The sequence below is a fragment of the Carettochelys insculpta genome, chromosome 3 (genome assembly GCF_033958435.1).
Source record: "Carettochelys insculpta isolate YL-2023 chromosome 3, ASM3395843v1, whole genome shotgun sequence".
NCBI classification, from domain to species: domain Eukaryota; kingdom Metazoa; phylum Chordata; order Testudines; family Carettochelyidae; genus Carettochelys; species Carettochelys insculpta.
Window position 1 is genome coordinate 89,627,346 of NC_134139.1, and position 14,896 is coordinate 89,642,241.

The 14,896-nt window shown below is 42.3% G+C and overlaps 1 protein-coding gene across 2 annotated transcripts in view; it reads right to left on the reverse strand.

Annotated features, from left to right (window-relative positions):
- Positions 1-11,591, reverse strand: part of SNX9 (sorting nexin 9) — a 99,263-nt gene extending 87,672 nt beyond the window's left edge. The window contains exon 1 of one of the 2 annotated variants that reach the window (XM_074990308.1): positions 11,436-11,591. In XM_074990308.1, the coding sequence (XP_074846409.1) occupies positions 11,436-11,447 (12 nt within the window). In that variant the 5' untranslated portion in view covers positions 11,448-11,591. Of the gene's footprint in view, positions 1-11,189; positions 11,303-11,435 lie in introns of those variants that run through there. The other variant, XM_074990309.1, reaches the window with a different exon arrangement.
- Between the last annotated feature and the right edge of the window lie 3,305 nt (positions 11,592-14,896).

Below are 14,896 nucleotides of genomic sequence, written 5' to 3' on the forward strand. Positions count from 1 at the left end.
AGTTCAACTGCTGAATTGATGCAAGTCATTGGCTAAGCACCTGGAGCCAGAATTTGCTGAATCACTTTTGACAGCAATAAGCTTTTTATGCAGGTGCAGAGAGAATGCAGTCTTCATGTCAGTCTTCTGAACCAGTCCATTTCCAAGACTAGTTCATTCAAAACTGAAACACCAATCGGGAGCTGAAAAAGCAGGAAGGTTAGTTTTCCTCTCCAAGCTATGAATAAAAGTGAAGTATGAGAACTAGTTCTAAAATACTGAAGGCTATCAGTTATTTAATAAAGCAGTTATTCTTATATGAAGCATTTTGATACTCTACTGGTTTGCAAAAGGCATACTCCAAGCCTTAAGTCCACCAACCTTCAACTGCAAATATATAATCACTGGTCCCTGCACACCCACAGCATTCACAGATGTGCTCCTTTCAGAAGAAAAAAAAATACCCCCACTCACCTAGTCTACCTTACATCACCACTCTGCTTAACTATAGAATTCAGGTATATTTACAGTGAAGGCCCGTGACAGTTTACTTTAGACTAGAGAGTCATGTAAAAGTATTGGAAACTAATGGTAACGTGTAAAATAAAATTATGTTTTCCAGTTTCTTAATCAACATATTATTCTGCCCAACTAAGTACTGCTCATCCAAAATCCCTAAAGTATTTCATAGCTAGTTTGGCTGTGAAAAATGCTGTCTGCCATTTCATGAAAGAGCCAGTGTGTTGCTTGTCACCCGGAGACACACCAAAGCTATCCATTGTCTTTATTCATAAAGAAGGACACACACACCTAACTCCCAGATGTTTGTTTCATCCTGTAGGTTTCCCTTCCTGCAGATTTCACAATCTCTTATATCACCAATGCCTCATTATGCAAACAATGCACAAAATGACCAGACATGAAGGTATGCATCTGTTACCTTGAAAATGTTCCTTGCAGGCAGAGGATATGTCACTGCCTCATGAGCTGCCTTAATGCCAAGACTTTAAGAATACAATTTTCAATATAGATACATAACTTCTCAAATAATATGCTTCCACATATGTCTCAGTGACTATGACCACCAGTGGGCTATGGCTTCTCAAAGTCCTCAAATGACACCCTTCGGTGAACTATATGCAGAGGAATCCCTTGGACCAAGTGTAAGTTCCTACGCACTCCTTCTGCCCTTAGTTAATTGGCACCAATGGGTCACACCCTTGAGTTGTACACTAAATCATTTGGGGGGGAAACTAATATTTAATACAAATTTTGCACACCATCTTAAATTGAAGAAATAACATCTAAAATAATTCATGGAGCAGCATCAAACATTTATTCAGAACCTTGAAGACAAAATTTTAAAAGGTCGCACAGATGGAGAACTACAGGAAATAGAACTAAATATTGTGTGTCACTCCTAGTAGTTATTTAATAGCTATGAATTGTGAATACAATTTTTTTTTACTATTAAATATCAAGTCATCCAGATAACCCTAGTCAACCAACAAAGCCTCATTTCAGATACAGTGGAAAAAAATACTGCTGCTTGGTAAGAGCCAACAGGTTTAAACATTTTACTTTGAAGGCCTACTCTGGTAAGTACAGCAATTGAGAGCTCAGTCTGTCTTTTATATGTGACTAATACTTAATAGAAAATATTAATATTTTAATCCCTGCATCTGGCAAGGCATACATTTATACCTGTGCTACCATTTACTTAAATGTTAGAACAAGAACAACTTACTATCTTTAAGACAGCAGTACAGACAGATTTGTCTTTTCAAGCAAAAACATACCTTCAGAAGGCAGAGTGGAAGCTAAGCTGTTGGACCAGTTTCAAAGGGAAATGCTGCTTTTCACCTCTTTCAGCCAATCAATCAATCAATCATTCTCAAAATATTTCAGGGATGGCTGAACTACTTTGAACATCAACGGTTTCCGAAGTTAAATACTTAACTTTTTCCACATAAGAGGTTAACATCAAAACAGCTGTATAATTAACATCAGTATAGTTATTTCTGAGCAGCTGGGACAAATCTTCAGTGGTTGAAGTACTTGCATCAAGTCTCAGCACACCTGAACCACACATATATAGCCTAAGAATGACATGGTTCATTGCTTAATGCTTGCACATATATAGGCTTTTTTTTTTTTTTTTTTTTTAGGAAATTTTATAAAGATTTCTGGTTTCTAAACAAGCAAGCCTCAAGCTCTACAGCAAAAGCTGTAGTGGTTCTTGTATAATGAGATAATGGCATAGAGAGTACCACTTATAAAATTTGTGGATGGTCCAAAACAAAGAGGTTATGAGTGCTTTGAAGGATAAGGTTAAAATTCAAAATGATCTGAACAAACTAGAATAATGGTATAAAGTAAACAGGATGAAATTCAGCAAGATCAAATGTACTCACTTAGGAAGGAACAATGGGAAATGACTGCCCAGGAAAGAGTACTGCAGAAAAGGATCTGGGGGTCATAGTAGATCACAAACTAAGTATCATAAGCAATGCAACACTTGCAAGAAAAGCAAGAATTCTGAGACGTATTCGTGTGAGTGTTGGAAGCAAGAGACACGCAATTCTTCTGCTCTACTCCGTGCTGACTAGGCTTTAATTGGAGTACAGTATTTCATATAGTTCTTGGTGTGCCATTTCAAAGAAGATGAGCACAAACTGGACAAAATCCAAAGGAGAGCAACAAAAATGATTTAAGGTCTAGAAAACATGACGTATGAAAGAATGTTTTAAAAGCTGGGTTTGTTTAATCTAGAGGAGGCGGGGGGCTCTGACACATTGGTTGAAATGAAGTTCCCCTTGAGCCTGTAACCTCCAGCCTCCTCCCTTCCAGACTCTGCTCCTCTATCCCCTGCCTGTTCCTGAACCCTCTGTCTCCCGGAAACTACAACCAAACCTCCAGCCCACTCCTGCACCCAATCACCTGGCCAAACCTCCCACCCATACTCCCATCTAACTACCCAGCAGCCCCTCCCACATACTGAACTTTTCATTTTTTGGCCCCATTCCAGAGCCGGGGGAGGGAGAGGGTGTTCCTAAAATACAATCTGCTAGCTCTTGGACCCTGAGAAGAGTTAATCCCTTCCTAGGAATAAACCCTGAGCCTCAGGACCTCTGCTCACAATCCCCCATCCACGGGGCTGGAACGTGAAGGGTGTTTATTCTTTCATGCTTCTCAGTTGGGAACCACATCTGAGAGGTTTTTGGGTTTTTTCCTCCTCACTTGGGACCCAAGTTAGTAAGGGATTTTTTTTTGTTTGTTTTGCTTATCACTTTTGTATGGCCCAGAAGAGGTTCCCAACCCTTGAACTAAGCTAAAACAAATGAAACACACAAGTGAAGCCTAACACACTAAGTGAAAATATTACAAATCTTATTTCTCACCCTAGTCCTTATTTCAGGTAAAATCCTTCAAGTGAGTGCTGATCTCTTCTCTGACCTGGGTCTAACAGTTTCTTGTGTACCCTCTTACGGTGGGAAGGAAATTTCAAAACCAGCTGAAGACCATCACCGATTGCTTCCCATCTCAGACTCCTCACCGATTTTACAAATACAGACTGATAACACAGCTACCCCTCTGATAAGATGTACTATAATTCATCTTACTGCAAGACCAAGACCATTACTTTTTTTTTTTAAAGTCACATAATTGATTATGCAAAAACTTAAAGGCACACAGACGTGCTTTTATTTATTTTTCCAGAAATCAAATTAGTATGTGGAGGGACCAAAAATGGATTTGATCTGGTTGCAAATAATAGTGTTAGGAATCAAGTTTTTAAACAAAAAGAAATCTACATAGGACTTCTCTTCCTCTTTAGCTATTGTAACCACAAATTTAAATGATGACGTCCTCCAAAGTAATGATGTTTTGATGACTCAATCTCTAGGTGCTTCAAATAACCTAGAAAGACTGACTCATAAAGGCCATACCAGTATTTATGCACATCGGCACACAAGACCCAATCTTTTCATCCATGTTTGCCAACTGCAGTTTTGCTAAAGACTTCAACAACATTAAGATGAGGCCTATTAAAAAAAAGAAAATCACCACCACTCTCATACTGGAAATTGCTGAAGTGCGAGAGAACCCATGTATCATTTCATAGCAGGAAGTTTAAGATGATCATAAACAAAAAAAGCTAAAAATAAATTAAGAAAGCAGTGGGTCATGCACTTCAGGCATGACAAACTGACATTTTTAAAGCAAAAAAAGCAGTCAAGTAGCACTTTAAAGACTAACAAAATAATTTATTAGGTGAGCTTTCATGTGACAGACCCACTTCTTCAGACCATGGCCATGCCAGAACAGGCTCAATATTTAAGGGACAGAGAACCAAAAAGAGTAATCAAGGTGGACAAATCAGAAAAAAAATTATCAAGGTGAGCAAATCAGAGCAGAGGGGCAGAAAAGGGGGGAGTCAAGAATTAGATTAAGCCAAGTGTGCAAACGAGCCCCTATAGTGACCCACAAAATTCCAACCTCAGCCCAATAGCACTGTTTAAGTCCACATTTCTGTTTTCTGATTGTATAGATGAGTTGTTTTTTCCAGGATAAATTTGCATTACAAAGCATCATAACCAATAAATCTTACTCCTGCTTGACATTTTTATAGCTGTTAACATCTCAGTATTTGTGGGGTTTGTTTTTTTAACCTAATCCTGCAAACCCTTACTCACATTACAAAACCCACTGTTTTCAACTCACTACTTGTTGAATAACGGTGAAAAGAGCAAACCCTTAGTTTGTAAATACAGCTTGCATTGTCATGATCTCATTCCTTGTATTAAGTGCTGCTTCACTGAACTCCCAAAGTGTTGAAAGTATCAGGAAGTGGTCGGTATGATCGTAATTCATAATTTGTTAAATATTCCACTAGAAATCAATTTCAGGTGGTCTTTATGCAGAAAAAATAAACCTTTAGAGGAACAGACAGTTTTAGAGCCCCTCATTTAGTTCATTTGACTTCATCTTGACAAACCCAAGGGACAATTCACTTCTGCTTACAAGACAGCAAAGAGCGCTACTTCTCATTTGGTCTGTCACAGCTAGAAACACTTCAAAATTTATCAACAAAAAGGCAAACAAAGAAAATTTAGGAATTACAATTTCTAAAAAAAATAAGGGGTAGGTAGGGAAAAGAAAGCTTCCTTCCAAATTTTGGCGACCCTCTGTCCTCCTTAAAAAGACATTTATTTTGTTTCCAAGTATTATAAATATGCCAATTAATTTATTTAAAAATAACAATACGTACGAGGTTTCCTAAAAGTTTCCTCCCAAGGCACTTCTTAACATACAAAAAAACCCAAAGAGTCCACACTAGGGTAAAAAGTCTGCCTGCACAGATATCTCTGGTAAATTGGGCCCAGAACTGGCAAATGAGAATCTGATCCTGCTGACACTTACTAACAAAGGTTTTCTCATGCAAGTAGTGCCATTGATTCCAAAGGGACTAAGAATCAATCAGGCTATCCCTAAATTTCAAGTTAAAAGTCAGAGCTAATATTAGTAGAACACAAACTTTACTTGCACTCTGGATCCTCATCAGTCTTTTTCCCTGCCAGAAGAATGACTTAACAAGTCCCAAACTAGGCTTCTCATGGAAAGCAATTATCTATTAAATAATATAGGGCTCCAAAAATATTTTGAGCTACAAACTCACATTCTTTAGAAAACTGCAGGCAGCTTTTTGGTGTTTCATAATTTCCCTTCCTCTCCCCCTTCCCCCCCACACAAACTATCTTCAATTGAATGACGCTCAAATATGACAAATGCCAGTGAAGTCAAACTTGCAAACAACAAAAGAAATGGTTGAGTCCAAGAAACCAAGTAAGAAAATGCAGAAAGAAAGAATATGAAGTGATTTTTCTGAAAAGGTATCCACCCACATAGTATTTATTTCTTTTATAGAAATAAGATTAACAAATATTAATTTAGCCTCCCTGCACATCTGTGAATTAGAGAAGCGTTTTCCCTCTATTTACAGAGAAGAGTTGAGTAACAGGGAAATTAAGACCAACATTTTCTGAGACATCTGCTAATTTTAGATGCCTCAGACTTTAAGTACCCACACTAATACACCTGGAGGCCTAATTTTCAGAGGTGCTAGTAACCATACATTCTATTTGTCAGTAAAAGATACTGAACTTTTGAACTTAACGGAAATCAGACCTATTGATTTCAAATTAAGCACCCAAAAACTGGTAAAACCAACAGACAGTGAACCATCCTGAAAATGTTGGCCTACATGATTCACCCAACGCCAGAAAGAAAATCCACAGAGTTTTGCATCCTCAACACTGGACCAGACTTCCTCTCCATTAACTCAGTAAGTATGCTCATAAGGTCACAACCACAAAATGCAGATTTTTCCTATGAACTCCATCTCCCCTACTGAATGGCTTCTTACTTCAGTAGGAAGCGGACAATTAGATGAGGGGGCTCAAAAAAGGGATGCGAGTAAGATAAATGGATTGGAAAACATGCCTTATGTTGAAAGACTCAAGAAGCTCAATACAGTATATTTCACTCACATAGAATGCCAAGAGATAATTTGATCACAATTTAAGTACTCACAGGGGGAAAACTGATAATACAGGGCTCCTTGATCTAACAGGTATAACAAGATCTAATGGCTGGAAATTGAAGCTAGACAATTCAGACTGAGGGGTTTTGGTTTTGGTTTTTTTGTTTGTTTGTTTTAAGAGCAAGAGCACTTATTCATCGGAATAACTGCAAGTGTTGATTTTACGTTACTGGAAATCTTTAACTCAATACTGGATGTTTTTGTAAAGCAGGGGTTCCCAAACTTTTTGGCATCACACCTTCCTCTGGATTTTTGAGAAACCCTCATTCCCCCCACCTCTTCTTTACTATCATCCACCCCCCCGTAACAAAAAATTCAATTTGTAATTTGAAATGAACACAAAAGCTTGATATAAAAATGTTATTTAAAACTAAAAATAAGCACAAATAAGGTTTCTTAGCACCTTGTGGTTGCCTGGTGCAGCACCAGCTGGCCAGCTGCCTGAGCCACATGCCAACCTCCACAGCTGCCTGGGCCAGCAGCCCGCCTGCCTGAGACCTGTGGTGCCAGAGCTGCCCGCTTGAGCCCCATGGTGTCGGGGCCAGCCACCCACTTGCCCGCCAACCGCCGGGGCCAGCCATCCACCTGCTCACCGACCACCTGAGCCCCACGCTACTGGGACCAGCCGGCCTGGCCACCAGCCACCCACCCCAGCAGGGGGCCAGCTGCTTGAGCTGCCTGCCCAAGCCCCACTCTGGCAGGGCCAGCCACCTACCTGCCATCCCAAGCTGCCTGAGCCCCACGCTGCTGGGACCAGCCATCTGCCCACCAGCCTGAGCCTTCCAAGCCCCACGCTGCTGGGGCCAGCCACCTGAATCCCACACGTCCTGCAACCTGGACGGCCGCCGGAGCCCCACAAGCCCAGCGCCAGCTGCCCACCCAAGCCCCACCCCAACTCTCCCACAATGCCACGCACCCCCAGCCACCCATCTAACCCCATCCTCCTCCTCCCCCCTCAGCCCACACACACATTTGCAGAAGGCCACCAGCGCCATGTGGGTCTTTGCCAGCTGCCTGCTTTTTATAGCAGCTGTGCCAGGTCACCCATGTAAAGTGGCAGGGGCTGAGAGCAGGAAGCAAAGGCCAGATCTAGGGGGGAATGATGGGGGGGGGCTGGGTCACCTCACCCCCCCCCCCCCGGAATTTCTTCATGCCTCCCAGTTCAGGAAACCACGTTCTAAAAGATGTGCCTATCTCCAGCAAGAGTTAATTCACGGCAGTCCTGCAGCCTGCTGTGCAGGAGGTTAGACAATAATCACAATTGTCCCTTCTAACCTTATTGTCATAGTCAACATATACAGTGATTGAAACACTATTAAGCTTGGAGAAACAAATTTTCACTGTCAAGAACCTTAATCTAGAATTATGTTCTGTAGCTTTTTAATGTGTATTTTCAACATTCGGGATATTTCTCCTAGGAACTAGTTATTTCAGAAGGACTGAGTTTAAAAACAGTAAATATAATCCTATTTGGATGATAAATTATAGGTTGGCTAGCTTTCTGAACATTGTATATTGACATTTCAAATAGTCTTCTTACATCAGCCATTACAAAGAAAATAATTGCTTCTACAGGGATCACAGCTAACAAGTTAGTTAATCAAATTTAACCCCAAACAGCTGTAACTCAGAGGTAGGTGATGCATGCAACACAATCAGCTTAACAGAAAATAAGTTTGACACCACTCTAATATAAACTAATTTACCGGTACAGGCTGAACCTCTCCAACCTGGCATCCTTGGGACCTGACCAGTGCCAGATGAGAGAATTTGCTAGACTATGGGAGGTCAATATTGTCTGGAAGCATTACCAACACTTCAACTCCTTACTGGCCTCTTAGAAGACATATAGAGATAAATTAGAGCTAAACAACACCAGAGAACACTGAGAGCCAGGACTGGTGGCTGTAAACAAACTTTATGGGACCACAGGAAACCAGGCCATGCCAATGATAAGTCTGGCAAACTAAAATCATGCCACGTTACTGAGGTTGCCGGACAAGAGATTTCTGGATTAGAGAGATTCAACCTGAATAACGAAACAAAAAGCCCAGTTGTCAATTTGCAGACACTGAAGTTAAAATCAGGAAGCAATTTAACAAACATTTTCCACAAAAAAAATAAGAATTAATGAAAAATGATTGATTTTCCTCTGCCCACCATATAATTCTAGTTAAATCAGGGAAAGAATAATTGGTCACTAATTTCTGAACAAGTTATAAACCAGGGAGCTATTTAAAGAAAAAAAAATGCACAATTTTCTACACTTATACAATTAAATTACTCTTCTTTTCCAGCAAAGAAATAACAGTGGCCTCTTTTAAATACAATGCAAGTCTTATTCCACTTTGAAACAGACACCATTTGAATGGATTACCACAATAGCAGAAGTACATATATGGCAAAAGCAACGCAGTTTTCCTTGTAACCACCACAGGAAGTGCTCTGTGTCCATGCACACAAATACACACACTTGTACACTGACTTATCATAAATTAGTCCAAAGTAGGAATATTGAATCCAACCCCAACCCAACAATAACATTCTAACCTTTGGATACACCTAAACGTGGACTTTATATGTAATGCTAAAATATTCAAAAACAGCTATTTGACTTGGGATTTAGCATTCTGACCTTAAGAGTACCGAGCATCTATCAGATACATATGAGATGTAAATTTGTCAAGTATTAAAGACAATCAGAATCAAATTCTATGTGGACATGGTCTACTAAGAACAAATTGGAACTTTCTAAATTGCAGACATAGTTTATGCAACCAGTCAAGTCCCAAATGCTTTCTTTCAAATACTGTGACATTGCAATAAGTATAACATATGTTCTTGAAAGGTACTTTTGGACTTCAAAAATTTAACAAAATTAAAACTACTAATCAGAAAATATGCCTTTTGATTAAAAACAGAATAATTTTATATTAATTTAAGCTAGCAAATAAATACAGTTAATAACTTAAGACTAATTTCAGAAAAGTGAAGGCTGATTACTACCTTCATTTTCTAATAATGTTCAAAAACAAAGCAAAATAATTAAGATTCATCATACTTTTTGGAAATCATATACATTATTAAAATCAAAATCATAGTAGAATTCTTAACACAGTTAACTTACATGTTACAAAAATCACATGGCAGCAAGAAAACATGATCCACAAAAAGCAGAACATTAGTCAGAAGATTATAAAAAACAAATACGCATTAGTTCTTTGAAGAGCAACTTTGGATTACATGTGACCCATCTATTTAGTGGCACTTCTGGTCTATGAAGTGAACCATATACACAAACACATGTGCGTCATTATAGGGTTGCCAACTCTCCTGGAGCCAAAACCATTTCCATGAACGGCATCCAGTCTGTCTGGTCAGGGTAGTTTGCAAACTTAACCAACAGAAGGGCATAAATTAATTTATCCTATTGCAATCAAATTGACTTGAAAAAATACCTTGTACATTTGGCCATTATCAAGTGTATAAACCTACCATCCTATACACTGAAAACAAGAAATACTTCCAAGAAAATATACAGAACCATAGATTATGCAGAATTTCACTGAGCAACTGAGTCTTGTGTTTGATATTTTTGTAATGGGAGTCATTGTATCCAATACGTAGGCTATGTTTATACTTAAAATGAGGCACCAGCACCATTGCAGTGCTTTTTCTGTCAACTGGGAGCTGTCTAAATCAAGGCTTAGGTCACATTGATTGTGTGTCTTGGGACAGGAACATCCCTGAGTAACTAAGTCTCAGGTATAAGCCAGACCTTGAAACCACAGTCATTTTCCCTCCTGCTTGAATGCTGAGCACAAAAAAAAAAAACCAGGACAAATTGCAAAGTTGAATGACATTCAGAACTCTAGAGTTTGGCTCCGTAAGGGCTTTTTCAAGGGCGCTAACAGTCACAACCTACTAAAAGTCAGCAAGACCAGCAGGAGCTCAACAACTCTGAAAAGCAAAGGCCCAGGGTGTTCCCGCACCGCCCATTCACAGCTGTGAAATGAGAGACACTCTAAGTCACTTCAGCCCCCAAACATCTATTTCCTTGACTTAGGAAACCCAGCAGGGAGAGGAATGTCCCCACGCCACTGCTCGGAAGTGTCCATGACAAAGTTGGCTTCGCTTTAAAAAAATCACTCCCCAAAATGTTCCCAACTAACCCAGCCCCGACTGGCCACACCAGGAGCCCCCACGCGGTGCCGGACACACAAACGAAACTGACCCACTGGATCCCGGAGGAGCAAACCCGCCACACCCGCGTTATAAATGGCGCGACGCGGTCACGTTCCCCCGTCTATTCTTAGCACCGCAGGTTCGGAAGCTGCGGTTGGGTGTATCCGGCAGCTGGGGGGGTTCGGCTCTCAGCGGGGCTCTGCCGAGCTGCGGCCCCGGGCCGGGGGAGCCGGCGGCGCGCGCGGGGCACCGCCGAGAGCGGGGGAGAGAAACTTTGTTTGGGGGAAAACTTTGCGGGGCTGGAAACGCCTCTGCCCCGCCGCGGGCCCAGGCGCGGCCCGACCGTGGCTCCAGGGCCCGCCAGGCGCAACCGCCCGGCCCGAGCGGGGGTCCCCGGGGGCGCCCGGCCCCGGGCGGTTACCTGGAGCGGGGTTGGGGTAGGGAGAGGCCAGCGCGGGAGCTGCCCAGCGCCCGGGCCTGGGACGCGGCCCCTCCAGCGCCCGGGGACTGCTCCCGCCCAGCCCCTGCCCCACAGCGGGCGTCAGGGCCACGCACGGACAACCCACCGCCCCGGCGCGCGCTCGCCCGCCTCAGAAGGGGGAGTCCCACAACCCCCCGCCCCACGCAACAACGAAGCCAGCGCGGCGGGCCCCGGCCGCCCCCTCACCTTGGTGGCCATGGTGCTGGGCTCCCGCCGCCGCCGCTGCTCCCAGACGCCCAGTCACAAGCCCCGCCACCGCCCCCTCCGGCTGCCGGGGCTGGATGGCTGCTCAGCGAACCCGCCACGCCGGCCGGGCAGGAGCTAATGTAGCACCAGGGCAGCGGCCCGGCCCGGCCCCTCCTCCTCCTGCTCACGCCCCCCTCTCCGCTTTGTTCTTCCCGCGTTCCGTCCTCCCCTCCGCGCGCGCGGCTCTTGGCGGGCCGGCTGGCGGAGAGCCCTGTTCTGCTCGTGCACACGGGTGCAAACCCCGCATTGCTCCGTCCTAATGGAGAGCAGAATTAGGCCTGAACGGTCAGATGTGCCCCAACTGTCCTGCGTTTGCTAGAAGCCCTTTAAACTCTGCGGGGGGATGGGGGGGGGATGCCAGCATCCTTTTTGCTTCAGTCCTCAATGTACTGGAGGGGATCTCCACTCGTTGGTGCACATGATAAAGGTGGTATATTTACCCTCTTACTACCGCATTTGATCTTTCTAAAAACAGGACACCCGGCAGAGGGAGAGTATCTGTATCAGTATCTACCCCCCTCCCCTTGTATCAATATACAAAATATACTAAACACGTTAATATAAGGGGAGGGGGTAGATACTGATACAGATACACTCCCTCCCAGAAGCATCCTCTTTATGTGGTAACCGTAATTACTAATGCAAAAGTGAATGTATTTTAAGTGGCCATGCCCCCTGTCAACTGGTTTTTTTTTTAAATGCAAATAAAATGACATCTTAGTGTCTCGGGGGAGTTTATTTTATTTTTGCTTTTTCAATTACAGCCAGTATCCTCCATGTAGCCTTGGAACAGAAATTTAAATAAAACTAGACCTCAGGGAAATGAATCTCTAGTATTATGTCCAGTTTCCTCTACTGCTGTCTCAATGTGTGAGTCAGTTGTGACGTGTGTGTCATCTGGCTCTCAGGAAGCTGAGAGTAGAGTATTACAGTTACACATAAAAAAACCAGTCAGGCTCATTGTAGTAGGTACTATATGATTATTGTTTATTTGTACTTTGTGCCTATAGCCATGGGTGCTGAAATAATTTGTATAAAGGTGGTGCTGAAAGCCATTGAACCAATCTGTAAACCATGCATATAATGGAAACCACTTCAAGTAGCACCTATGCTGACAGCCCACAGCTGCAAGTCCCTTAGCTCAAGTCCACAAACTTAGGGCTGCAGTGCTCACGTGAGCACATTAAAATGGCTGTATAGACATTCCAGCTGCAGTTCTGGCTCCAAAGCCAAAGGAGGGAGCTGGCTTCACAGCCCATGCCAGAATGTCTGCATTGCTATTGTGAACAGGGTAGCATGTGCCCAAGTTGGGAGACTCACTGCCAGAGGCCATGTAAATATACTCCAGGTATCACAATCATGGACTTGGAGCCCATTGTGCTAGATGCTGTACAGGTAAAGAAAATACAAGCTCTTTGGGATAGGCACTAAGGCCTGATCTGTACCTAAAATTTAGCTCAACTTAGCCATTTCACTTCAGTGTGAAAAACTCACACCCCTGAGAGACATAGTTAATAAGACTTATGCCTTGGTACAGATAGCTCTTGGTCAATGGAAGACTTCTGTCAACCTAGCTACCATCTCTCAGAGCAATGGATTTATTGCAGCAATGGAAAATCCCCTTCCCTAACTACAGTAAATGTCTACACTATGGCACTACAGTGCTGTAGCTGCAGTTGTGCCACTAACATTTTTAGTGTAGGTATATCCAAAGTATAAGACAATACACCACAGCTAGATACAAGCAGGAGAACAAGAAAACAGACTATACTAGTCAACATGATGGCATCTGGTCTGACCACACAGACTTACAATAAAAGACAATTCTTAGCCCAAGCTATGTCAAGCTTATGGAAAAGTGGCAATAGGGTGAAACAAATGGAGCGGGGCAGAATACAGTGGCTATAATACAAACATATCTTCCATAGACTGGCCATATGCAAAGGTTGCAAATAGTAGGGCTACTATATAAAAAAAAGGACACCACTCCAAGGGAGTATGTCTGTTATAGTATATACACACATTGAATCTCTCTAACCCAGAAATCTCTTGTCTGGCAACATCTGTAATCCAGCATGATTTTAGTTAGGTGGATGACCACTTATGGGCATAGCCAAGTTTCCTGCAGTCCCATAAAGTTTGTTTACCACCCTGAACTCCTGGTTCTCAGTGTTCTGTGCTGTTATTTACCCTAATATCTTCTAAGAGACATGTAAGCAGTGGAAATGTTGGTAATGCTGCTGGACAATATTGACTTCCAATGGTTTGGCAAATTCTCTTGTCTGGCACTGTGCTGATGATGAAACTGGTGGCGAGACTGAGATCACAGATAGGAGAACATCTAGCAGACAAGCAAGTGGGATTCAGGAAAGATAGTAGTACCACACAGCAGATATTGGCACTAAGACTGATAGCGGAGAAAGCTCAACAAAACAACAAGAACATCTACAATTGCCTCATCTATTTTGAGAAATCATTTGACAGTGTAGATCAGAAAGTGACTTTAGTGGTGTTGGAGTCATACAGAGTGGATCGCAGATTGATGTGGTTGTTGAAGGATATCAACAACAATGTGGAGGCAGCGATGAGAACATGCAGAGAGATGGGAAGTTGGCTTAGAATGAGTAGAGGTACAAGTCAAGGAGATCCAATATAATTACCAAATATCTGCATCACACACCCAGAAAGAGCGATAGACAAGATCAAGGAAGAGGTAGAAGGGTGCATGGGATGAGAATCAACAAGTTGAGGTTCACAGATGATATAGTTATAATTAAAGAAGATGAAGAGAAGCTAGCAAGAGTAGTGCAGGTGCTAAATGAGGCAGGGAAGTGGTATGGACTGATTATGAATATTGATAAAACAAAAACAATGGTATTTGGAGATAAGGAAATAGGAAGGAAGGTCAGTGTAGACAGGATCAAACTAGAGAATGTAGAGAAGTTCATGTATCTGGGAAGCAACATACCATACGATCTAGACTGTAACAAGGAAATAGCAAGTAAGAGTGAGTTTGAAGGTGATGGATAAAATTTGAAAAAGCAAAGCAATTAGCTTAGGAACGAAGCGGAGTGTCTTGAAAATGTGTGTATTAAGCAGCATGTTGTACCGGATGTGAGATGGGTGATAACGAAAGATTCGAAGACAAGGATATTGACATTTGAGAGGAGTTATAGAAAGATTCTGAGAATAGGGTGGATGCAGAAGGTCACCAACAAGAAATAATATACAGGTGAAAGAGAACCCACTGCAGAAGGTTATACAACAGAAGTTACAGCTATTCGGGCATATCTGCAGAATGATCAATAAAAAAAAATCCAAGACCCTGGTATTCGGCATAGTGGATGGTTCGAATAAGAGAGGCAGACCCTACAGAGAATGGGTAGATGATACAGTAGCTT